The 11,935-nt window shown below is 39.2% G+C and overlaps 1 protein-coding gene across 1 annotated transcript; it reads right to left on the bottom strand.

The window, feature by feature from the left end:
- Window positions 1–1,716: 1,716 nt before the first annotated feature.
- On the bottom strand, window positions 1,717–7,643 carry actr5 (actin related protein 5). Its single transcript, XM_026366813.2, has 9 exons — window positions 7,227–7,643; window positions 6,377–6,609; window positions 5,838–6,007; window positions 5,542–5,759; window positions 5,050–5,214; window positions 4,408–4,512; window positions 4,050–4,189; window positions 3,722–3,854; window positions 1,717–2,756 (listed from the first exon to the last, which is right to left on the bottom strand). Exons 1-9 carry the CDS (start codon window positions 7,608–7,610, stop codon window positions 2,451–2,453), a joined length of 1,854 nt encoding a protein of 617 aa, XP_026222598.1. The 5' UTR covers window positions 7,611–7,643; the 3' UTR covers window positions 1,717–2,450.
- Between the last annotated feature and the right edge of the window lie 4,292 nt (window positions 7,644–11,935).

The raw sequence follows: 11,935 nt of genomic DNA, 5'->3' as shown, positions 1-11,935 counted from the left end.
GAAGAGATACTGTATTTGTTTCTTAAAGTTTTTAGTGAGGATCATCCTTCTAACCAATCAGAGAAATTAAACCATTTCTACTTAATTAGTAAGTTTTGCAACATTTTGATTTATCATAGCTTCATAATGACTTTCGGATGTGCAGAGGTTGGTGGAGCGTGCAGAAGAGCACAGCAGCGCAGGGAGATAGAGGGCTGGGCAGAGCATAATAGATTGATTGCCAATTTTTTTGGCCCACAATGAAAAGAGAGAGGAAGCATAGACAGTAACAGTGTGATCATCAAGATTGTGCTGGGTTTTAACTCAAGACATTGTTACCTGGTCTAAATTATCTAAGTATGCAAACAGGAAATTGTGCAAACACACTATTTTAAACTCATAACTTTTCTGCAATGGTAAAAAAAAGAAAAGATATGGATCATGTCGTTGCTTCCAGAATTATTTAGAATTTATGACAGGCTATGTTTTACACTGGAAAACTAACATAAAATTGTCCAACCATTAAAAAGAAACCCTCATTGTGCATCTGTCACACTCTGGACTCGGAGCTTTTGTTTTCTCCTCCCCTCCAACACAGGACTGACATGAGCTCAGCCCTGCCAGGTGTTCCCACTGACCTACACCAGTGCAGCTCACAGATAAATCCTCCTAATTGGACGCTGGCCAGGACTACAACACAAAAAGGGACCTACACTGTGCAGGCTTGTTTAAAAATACACAAGATCTGCATGGTGTACCTGAAGTTTCCCCTGAGCTGCCTGATAGAAAATGTATTCTGAAACCTTATTTAATGATGATGTTCATTGGTCCTAGCAGTAAATTTGACTGGTATACCACTGTTATATGGCAAGTTGGCGACAATGCACACTATGGAGACTGTAACATGGGTAAAGACGAGCCATGAATACAGATCATATATGTCAACAACATATGAACACGCAGTTGACGTTTTTTCCTACACATTGTTAAGAAAGGCTTGCAGGAATGTAGTGCGACCATAGAAATAAATCCTATTTACTTGCTGCTACAGATAAAAGATTAGATTTGAGCCAATCACAGGCTAAACCAGTCACAGGCCTGTTTTAGCCATGATAAGTCCTACTCTGCCCTGCTGTGGAACCAGGCTGCTGTGCGAGTGGTTGCAACACTGCTGCTTGAGCTAAATCGTTTGAGGGTTTGAGCCTTGAGCTGTGCCACAGTTTAACAACCCATAATACTATTAAGAATGCAGACTGCTGGGTGGAGCATGAAGGAGCAGAATCAGTGCAGCAAACGCACCTGCAAGACAGCTGACAGCTGCTGACTAAGAGTCAAAAGCTGCAGATTAGAAGAGAGTGAGAACTCTGCTGTACACTTAATGATTGTGGAGTACCCTGTTTCAAGAACCAAATGTTCTGCTGTCATGCGTTGTGTTGTGAACATTAGGCTGCATGTACAGATGCGACTAAAGGTAACACAGTGGGTTTTGCAGATTAGTATTCTAGCAACAAAGTGCATTATGTCCAGTTTTAGCATTATAGAAAACCTTAAGCGGCTCTTCTTGGAGCTGGCTGATGCTTAATTTTAATTCATTTTATGTTCATCTGTGGCATCTAGTGGTGCAAATCTGTACTGCACTTAATCGTATCTGTGACTTTAAATGGTCATTTCACCCAAATCAATAGAAAACATTTTCTTTTATTTCTAATGTTTTAATATATATGAAAACATTATTAATTTTAATTTTTGTATTATTTATTATAATTATTTGTCCATTTTTAAGCAACTCTATAAAAAAAATATATATACTCCCAATTAAAATAGCTGACTGTATATTCTTTGGATTATCCAGAGTACTGCTAAAATAACCAATACATTAATTAAGTAATCAATTGTTGATTAACCAAGTATTATTTAGCACTTTTGATACTTAATTAAAAATTATTTCCTGATTAAAATGGACTACTTATTCATCTGTAACCTGTAACATCAGAGAGTTGCCAGACTTTCATCCCAACCTTGAAATCAAAATCAACATCTGTTTCCATCAGTGAAAATATATTTAAAAAATACACAAACAACCAATTCTATTTACAAAATAATACACATAATGTTCCCACTGGAGGTTTAAAGATGATAAATTTGATTTGACCATTCAATATGAATGGTTTCTTGTGGTTTCATCAAGCAGGAAAGTTACAAAAGTCATAAGAGAACTAAAAGAAAAGAGTGTGAATAGATACAGCAGTATCCCTGCAGACTGAGAAATAGGCAGGATGTATATTATACCAGCTTCTTGAATGCTGACTTTGAGCAAAGGTTGCCCTACGGTTGTTAAAAGGCATGCTGGGGAAAAAGTAGAGTTGAAAAAAAAAAGTTGAATTGTGTTGACCAAAAGCATCTTAACTTCTCTCCAAAATCATTTTTTGAGTGTACTTAACATCAGATATCATGATATCTGTGATCTCAGTTTATGAGGTAACCATAGATACGTCAGCAGGAGCTGGGGCAGAGGTAACCATGGTAACAGCTGCAGAAGCTCCTGTCAATGTCGCTGAAGGCTCAGCGGGGCGAGCAGGAACTGGTTTGGCGATCTTCATGGGAATGTAGACATTAGAGGCGCAGTGCTCGCTCAGATACTCGCCTCCTTTCTCCTCATAGTCCTGTCTGCTGATCCACCCTTCTCCTGCTTCTCCATCTCCTCCAGGAAGATGCTCTAAGGCCCAGTCTCTAGCTCCACACCAGGCATCCAAGGCCGGCTGTGATGCCATGTTCACCTGGGAAGAAATCGGTCAGAGTTCCAATCTGAAAAACCTTTGTCCAGTTAAACTGAATCTGGTTTCCACTTAATTAGAGTTTTTTCTATTACTTCATATTTTAACCTTTGGGTTTATTTTTTAATGTTTAAATCCATTTTTTTCCTCTTTATACCGTATTTGTAAGATTGTATATAAAATTTACATTTTTTAAATCTATGACACTGTAATCTGTGGAATGAATTAGTTAATCTGGGTAATGTACACTGATGGATAATAAACTACCGTTTGGATTGCAGCCAAGGGAAATTAGCTGACCTAATGACATACTACCTATATAAATATAGCAGCTAGATTCCTGGAAGGACCACAATTCAACACACTGTTAAATGTCCTTGCTATTCAACTAGAATGTGGTTTCTTTTAAATTCAAATTCACTTTCCATGACATCTTCTACCATCATATTGATTAATTTATATGATGGACTGTATAATGCCATTGGCTGCATATTGGCATATTACACTTTAGTCCATGCCGACACGATGTGATCAAAACTTGTAATACATGTGAGCCTCTGGCAGCACACCTACAAACAACCTACATAACAATTTTACATTCTCAAAAATATATGTCATCCTAAGTTGAAAATGATATTCTATTAAATATATTACCTGGCAAGTTCTTATTTTCAGAATTTAGTCAAAGCTTGAAGTGACTTTATTAGCTGTGTTCAAAGACCTAGCAGTGCAGCAAATATGTCTTATTGAAGTTAATATTTTTAACAAGGGTGACCTGACTGACAAACCAAACATGAAAGAAACAATTATTATTAAAACTAGGCAGCATCATGTGAAAGCTTATGTAAGCCAAAAAAAAGTACGTTACAGAACGGTAGATGTAAAATAAAAAACTAAAATATTGTAGATAGGTATGTTAGATAGGTATAACAATTATTTATAACAATTAAAATGGTTGAATGCTGTACCTTGAAGTGTGATTGGAAGGGCCTCATAGCTAGCAGTTCTCTCTCCACTCTTTCCTTCATGCCAGGGTACTGCATATTCCCTCCTGTCAGAAACACATTGCCCACCAGCGCTTCCTGCTGCTCTGGAGTGTACCTGTACGTAGACCAGAAGATGAAAAGTAATTTTCTAAAATAAAACAGAATGAAAACTTTGACTAATAAGAAAAATATGTTTTGTGTATGATCATGTCAAATAGGCAACGAGAGAATCTGCCTAATCCATCTCCGTTAAATCTCTGAGCAAATATATTTGTGTTCTTTGTTTGGAATTGCTTGGCGGTATAATTACCTGGCAAGCACATACTGCAGTGTCTCCATTAGTCCCATCTGGTCCTCTCCAGTCAGCGATGGCTGAAACAGGATCTCTGGACACCGCAGACGCTCCGTCCCAACAAAGAGCTGGTGGTACTCTGCCATGTTGAACACAGGCTGGAGACAGGATCCAAATAATTTTTCACTGACAAGTAAAACGTACTGATACTTAATGATTCAGCTGATGAGCAAAGTTAGCTAGTTTCATTACTGGTCTGGCATGAAAACATTATACAGGACAGAAAGTTTTCTCACACATTCTGTCATATGTTACAGTAGCAGATAACTGCCTCTGCAGCATTAATGAGAAAGTTCCAGTAACTCTGTGCCACTACCTGTACCACATTAGCCGTTTTTTCTGGAAGCATGTCCTCAGGGAAGTCAGGATCCATCAGCGCCACTCCATCTCCCTCGTCCATCCCCTGCTCCAGCTCGGGCACCTGGCAGAGAGCAACAGAACAGCCTGAGGCTCCATGTCAGCTGCAGCACATTAACTGCCGAAAACAAGCACGGATCCCGTGGAGCCTCGCAGCACGTTCAGGGTAATGGCGTGTGGACCTAATTACTTACTGTATAATTTAAATTGCACTTCAGTTCAGTGGCTCCTAATTTAGTCAGCTGCTGAAATCGAATTTTGTGGTTCAACTAATTTGTATATATAGAATAGATACATACACTACATTGAAACACTGCTTATTTAAAATCTTTGCACAGATATAATCCAGCTTGTATTAATTAGGTGTGAGAATTATTGTTTATAAGTTAACATGAGAAATCAATTATTCCATCACAATAATTAATAGATCAATAAAGCGTAGTGTCACTTTTTTTGTTGAGTAACCCAACATAAATCACTTAAAGAACAGATGTGATATGCTTGTGCATCAACTGCCATTTGTTTTACCAGCACTTGCAAAAATAACAATTCAAAGCTTACTAATTGTAATTGTCTCTGACTTAAAGGACTCAACACCCACCTCTGTCTTTCCCTCTGTTCCATCACTCTGCAGCAGTTTTTGTCTTCCCTGCTCCACAGCCAGCTGCAGTTTGTTGATGTATGACAGCAGCTCCTCAGCTGAGTCCATGTTGAGCTCCACCAGGCTTTTATGAAATTGATCCAACAGGCCGTCCTCCAGCAGCTCCTGTACAGACAAACACTTTGATTACTGTTCATCACACATCAGCTGTGGTCAAATCAATGATCACAAATCAAAACTTTTTTTCTTTTGAATACTTTGATATATTATTATATACTATTGATCCCTTTGGGGAAATTGCGGTTGCACATGTGCCAGACGTTATTGTTGGCACTACTACAGGACACCTCAGCAAGTAGCCACTAGGAACTGGGAATCAAACCACTCACAAACTGCTCCACACCTGAGCTACTGTAAGCTTCTATAGTAATTAAACACCTCTTTCACAAGTGTAATAATACAGAAAAACATAAAAGATAACAGGTTTCTTACCTGTACTGCCATAAGTCTGTCCAGCCTCTCCTGGTCTTGCTGCAGCTTCTCCTCTCGGCGGCGAGCATTGATCTCCTGAAGCCGTCGAAGCTGCTGTGCTCGTCTCTCCTGCCTCTCCTCCACACTCACACAGCCTCCTGGCAACTTCCCCGAGAACGGAAGCTGCATACGGTGAACTTCCCGTTCATAAAACTCTGGGCTGCGCCACTTTTCCATCTCTGTATAGAGTACAACGTGCTTCTGTGAAGTTGTAAATGTATCAATATTGTGTTTGTGTGTGTTAGCGCACTCTGTACCTTCATGATAATCCACAGCAGTGTAACTGTGTTCATGCAACAATTCCTCCATGCGGCTGAGTGTGATGGCAGCAAGGTGACCTGGGTATTTCAGCTGGAGGAGGCGCTGCAGGTAGGATGCCGCCTGGCTTCCAGCCACATTCACGCGCTTACAGTTCACCGCATCCAACCTCAAATCAAAACAATTACAATTACACTCTGCAGAACAAAGTGTCCAAAGTGTGTTTATAGTTGTACTACAGGGAGTTTAAGAATATATTTAAATCGGTTAAAAACATGTATTTATCACTGAAGACACTTTGACATGTCACAGTATATATGTTACACAAGAAGGCTGGCTCCTGATCAGTTATGCAATAGAGCTAGACCAAGCCTCCACAAGATGGGGCACTTGGACAGAAACCTTTTCCTACTATAGAAATACAAAATCTTTGCTGTGATAAAGACTAATCAGGAAAAAAACAAGATACTGTAGAACACTTTAACGTTGCATGGCAAATACAACACAGAAGCAGCTGCCTTTGTCTTTGAATACGTACCTGCCGTTGATAACTGGCAGGATGTGTGAACACTGGTATCCTGAGGACAGAACGATTCCAGTGTGAGGTGGTTGGATGTTTCTGTTATTGTGGTAAAAGCTATATAAGCCGTCCACACCGTAGGAGACGTACGGGATGTGGTAGCACTCAAACAGCAACTCTGACATCATCTGCCGACAGTGCAGTGGGTTACAAGGTGCCTCTGTCAGCACAATGGGGTGATCCACACTGCCCTGAAAAACAAAACAATGTAGTTTGATTATTTGACATTAGGCAGAAATGGTCAAGCATCACTATTAATGTGCATTAGAGTAACTAATACCTTCTTATTTTTTTGGGAATCAAAATTTGGAATCATTTCTCACGGAGAAAGCTTAATTTTGATACGAGTTTGTATTATTATAAAAACAAATTTATTTCCAAGCAAAAGTCACTGCTTTTCTGTTGTTTCTTTCAAACAACACAAAATTTCAGATGTGATCTTGAGTTCTGATAAATTATAATGTGCTTTATGGGCTTATATATTTATAAAATATATAGTTTTAAACAGTATATTTTAATATTTAATGATAAATTAAACCTTTCCTTGTAGCCCTGTTGTACACCTGTTCATATATCTTTTGTCTATAGCATCTCAAACAATAAAGTTAAACGACAAAATAGATTTTGACGCGACTAGACATATAACACATTTAAAGGAGAGATCGAAGTAGTAAGAACACAATATTTTTAATAGGATATATTAATAAAATAGTATTCATACAGGAGGAGTAAATCTTTATCATACAGGGCCTAGTATGCAGATAAAGATGCAGTTTGAAGTGATTCATTTCCACCCTCCATCACTCACCTCTGATGTGATGCCCAGATGTGTAAACACATAGTCAAAAATCAGCTCCTGGATCTCGAAGTTCACCACCACGTTTCGGTCTAACTGGCTCTTCAGCAGCCATCGCAGCGGCTCCAGGTTCGGGATGTCGTTTCCGATCTGGGTCTCACTCCGAGCAGCGCCTCTGCTGCGCGCCGCCACCGACCTGAAGAGCAGCCGCGGAGAGTCAAACTCCGCCGCCGGCACCGCCCAGCCGGCCCGAGTCTGGAAGGAGCCGTTATCTATCACTATAGGTGCCGGTGTAGCGGTCAGACACTGGCCGGGGAGCTCATATATCGGGTCGGGAGACGTTTTACAGTCCTGAAATGAGAATATTTGACACACCGGTTGCTCCTTGGAAGCCATTTTGCGCGTGCGTCACTGCAAAATACAGCCGAGTGGAACCTTGGTGTTGCAGATATATAGTTCCGACCTAGTGGAGACATGAATCCGATTGAATCAGTAAATATAATTTCTACATGTTTTGGCTTTGCCATTTTACAAATCTAAGTGTGACAAAATGTTCCCAAACTTCGACGACTTTGTTTAATTCATGAATTAGTTAGTTCTCACTATAGACCGCATATGTAAGACATATGTAGATACACTTTATAAACAGTCATATAAACAGTGACCAGTTACTTTTGCAAACTCCCAAACTGTATGAATCGCTTTTTATCCATGCATCAACATTTACTTTATTTGTGAATTTTGGAAAATTATACTATAACTACTTTAACCACCAGAGGTCGTACTACACTGTAAACAAAACTCACCCTTGGTAGATTATTAAACAAACTGACTCTTAGATAGGGCGTGTTTATAATGTAAGTCATGCTTTATATTGAATAATCATATATTTGTATCTTCTATAAAAAATATTGTGGGATTTTCAAACTTTTAAAGATTTTTCCGTTTGGCATTTACACAAAATGGCAAAAAAAGGCCATTATTACAATATCAGGTGATTTTAACCTTTTAACCATGTGACTGTCACCTCTCTCTCACCTCACACCTCACTCGATTTTCCCAGTTTGTCACCTATTAGAGAATGTAAAACACTGGATCTACTATATGCAAGTGTCCTTTACCTCTACTGCCTTACTACCACCTGGCAGGTCAGACCACTGCCTGGTCTTACTGTAGATCTGTTATGAACCTTGTGTACTGAAGCAACCTGCAGACAAAGAAAGGCCTGATAAAAACCCTTCAGTGACTGGAGTAGCAAAAAGCGCCTCCTACTGAACCTGTATAAAACCAAGGAGATGGTGGTGGAGTTTTGATCACCACCTGAGTGTCTGCAGCATTTGCTGTTTGGCCAGATTTTAAATTGCACCACTGCAGCCAGAAAAATTGCCAAACATTTATCTTCAGAGCCTTTTCCAATCTGTGTATGTCTCAACACCTCTAATTTGGGGTAAACTAGTTACATTTGCCAGAAAAAACTGACTCACTTCACTATGTGAACAGACATTTCCTTGAGGCCCAGAGGTTCCTGGTTTCTGTCTGCCAGTCTGTTACTCTCAGTTGACCGGATGATGCCTCAGCTGATGATGTGGGACACCTGAGAGCTACTGTACATCCCAGTTGGCTTCAATTCAGACCATTCAGTCAGTGCACCTGTTGGAGATCCCACAGTCTGTGATTTTCATTACCATTAGTGCAGTATCAGTAGGCAGCTAATGAAAAATTGTGCCTGAAAAATTCAGCTGGCCACAACTTTCACTTCAAGATTAGCAACACAGAACCTTTGAGTTGAAAACGAAAATTGAAAGCAGTATTTTTGTAGATTATTCTTGCAAAAAAACGTCACATCACAGCTGTTTTAAGACTTTGTGTGCCTCTGTGTTTTTCCAACTCACAAACCAATTTTATTTGTTTTTCCTTTTTCATTAAAGTTTTTGTGAATAGTTCTGGTCAGTACAAATCTTGTAAAATACAACAATTAAAGTAGATTGTATGCAGATACGCTGGGCCACATTTACAAAAGCAGTGCTAAACATTTCTGTCTGATGTGTCTAGTATTTTAAATGTAAAGTACTTCACAAGACAATTTTAATATTTCCAATGGTGTAATTAAAAATATTTTTGTGTTTTAATGTTACCAAATCTTGTGTGATTTTTTCAAGAATGTAGAAAGGAAATATGCTCTTGTATTTTTAGTGTACTACTATTTCATCATTGGTTTAAATAGAATACTTACAGTTAACATTTAACAGTGGGGGAAGTGTGTTTTTTTAATTGAGTGGGATTATTTCCTGGATAGCACACATATTTGGGAGCTAAGGATGAAGAGGATCAAGTACGTCAAGTGTGTGTGGGTGTGTGTGTGTGTGTGTGTGTGTGTGTGTGTGTGTGTGTGTGTGTGTGTGTGTGTGGGAGGCGTGTTACTGTATGAAGCTTGATGGTGTGTCACTGAAGCATGAGCACAGTTCACTGCTCAGGCACAAAGCTCTAAGTGACTACCGTCCCCCTCCTGCTGATGCTAATAAGCAGATCTGGGTCAGCTCACCCTCTCAAGCACACACATGGCTACATACCCACTGTTAAGACACATACATACAGTCAAAATTCACAACATCCACACATCCCCACCCATGCACGCATGCACATACATACACACCCCCATCTGCATGCCTTCTCTCCTCTCAAACACACGCACGTGCACACGCAAACTCGCACACGTCCATTCCACCCATTTCAGCTTGCTGTGCTTGTCATCTAGTCAGCAGTGATGAGGAGCAGGGGAACTAATAGGCTACAAGTATCTGGGACTGCCACGCGTGATGCCAAGCAGCCTCCATTTTGTGGAGGATTGAGCAGACTGTTAGTTCCCAGTGACAGAGACAGAGGGAGTGGGAATGCAATGTTAAATATAGGGTCAATTATGTTCGGTGTTTGTTAACAATATGATAATTTGATATCTAAACCTTCATTATTTTTAGTATGAATAATACTGCACATATAGTTTTATTTATTTTAAATTTTTATTTTAGTTTCCTCTGACTATTATGTGACTTAATTGGAAATAAACAGTATTATTACCTCTTAAATACAGGAAAATGTTTAATATTTACAATTTATGAATAGCAGTGCATCATTTGACACAAACATCTGTCAAGTATCATTTTTCTTTTTTGACATTTCATATGTAACTTTATTAGTCGCATGTTATTATGATGTCACAGTTGAATTATCACTGAAAGCTTAACAGAAGAACCATAACTGAGTGCTGAGTGAACACAGGGCTGTCCAAGTGAATTAGTCTCTCGATGATGTGATCTCTTTACACTTATGCTAATTTTAAGATGGGAATGCGTTATTTCCAAGAGTGTCGTCACAAATACAAAAATAAAACGTAGGAGAGAAGGACTGACGGATGCAGGGAGAGAGCCGGGTTTACATAACAACCCTGACGTCTGACATTTCAGAGCCACACTGCAGACAAAACCCCCTGAAACCTCCATGACTCTCCTCCACACCCTGTCACGCCTGCACACACACAGAGACCCGCACACTGTAACCTCTATTCCTGTGTGTCTTTCTCATTTCTTCTCCCTCACATATAAATACATACACACACCACACACCCCCACACACACAGAGTCTGTCACTACCGCTCTCTTCAGTCTCTGGCTCTGTGAGCCCAGCAGATCTTTTTAGGCCATAGAGTGATTAATGTGTTTGTGCACCTGTCACTATTCATGCATTCATTTATGTGTTTGTGTGTTTGTGTGTGTGTATATGAGAGTGTGTGTATGTAAATGTATTTGTAAAAATTTAAATCTTTTGATTTTTTGAGCGTGTGTGTGTGTGTGTGTGTGTGTGTACTGTATTTCAGTTGGACAATCTCTGTCCTCTTTAAGATCTATAGCTACAATATGTTCGCCCCTGTGCTTATTTCCCTTTCAGCTTGTTGAAGACCAACATATTTCCCTCTCTCAATCATTACTTGTCAGATAATAAGATTTGTATCTGTTCTGTTTATCTTCCTGCTTCTGCTGATGTTGTCTCTGTAGTGGTGCATTCGAGTTGTTGTCAATGTGTGTGTGTAAGTGAAAACACCTGTGGTTGAAGTGCATGCTGTGTAAAGAAGCTTCTCATTTATTTACACATGTTGCAGAATTACTTTCTTTTAGATCCACCTGAATAAATGTTTGTAACCTTTTTTTTATTTTTACAAACCGTTTCAACACACCTGTAATTTACATGTAATCTCCACCACATGATAGGCTGACACATTTAGAGCATTTTGAATGAGACATTATACATATTAGGCTAAATGTTTGATCTAATGATCACCTTGGTTTCCAGTGAGTCTCTTCATAATGAAAATCACAGAAGATACAAAAAATATTAAAACGGGCCCTGTTCCATTTAGGTTCTCTAGTGAGCCAACATGCACAATAACCCGAACCTTAAGCAGCTAAATTAAAACCACCTATCATTGCAGCGTTGTGCAATTACAGACGCTAAAAATGAATTCTTCAAGCGTGCACAGTTAAAAGAAGCCATTTTGTTAATGTATAACTGCAAAAAAAAAAACATGCATTAAAATAAATAGCCTGTTTGCAGGAGTCATTTCTACTGTGCCTTTTTCTTTTGTCACTCACTAAAGGTTTAGAATTGGCTTAAATGTCTTTAATACTCCCCCATCTGAGCAGTCAAAACACAAAACACAACCTGTGCTG

This window comes from Anabas testudineus, chromosome 7 (assembly GCF_900324465.2).
Source record: "Anabas testudineus chromosome 7, fAnaTes1.2, whole genome shotgun sequence".
In the NCBI taxonomy this organism is placed as follows: Eukaryota; Metazoa; Chordata; class Actinopteri; order Anabantiformes; family Anabantidae; genus Anabas; species Anabas testudineus.
The sequence above is the reverse complement of the archived record's forward strand: the minus strand, read 5'-3'. Positions and strand labels throughout refer to the sequence as shown.

Bases quoted from the DNA above. Each gene is read 5' to 3' on its own strand.
- actr5 (XM_026366813.2), bottom strand. From the start codon at position 7,610: ATGGCTTCCAAGGAGCAACCGGTGTGTCAAATATTCTCATTTCAGGAC. The intron at 5,760-5,837 runs GTACAGAGTGCG...TACTCTATACAG, and splicing joins TGCTGTGGATTATCATGAAG to AGATGGAAAAGTGGCGCAGC. The intron at 4,190-4,407 runs GTAGTGGCACAG...TCCTGTCTCCAG, and splicing joins AAACGGCTAATGTGGTACAG to CCTGTGTTCAACATGGCAGA.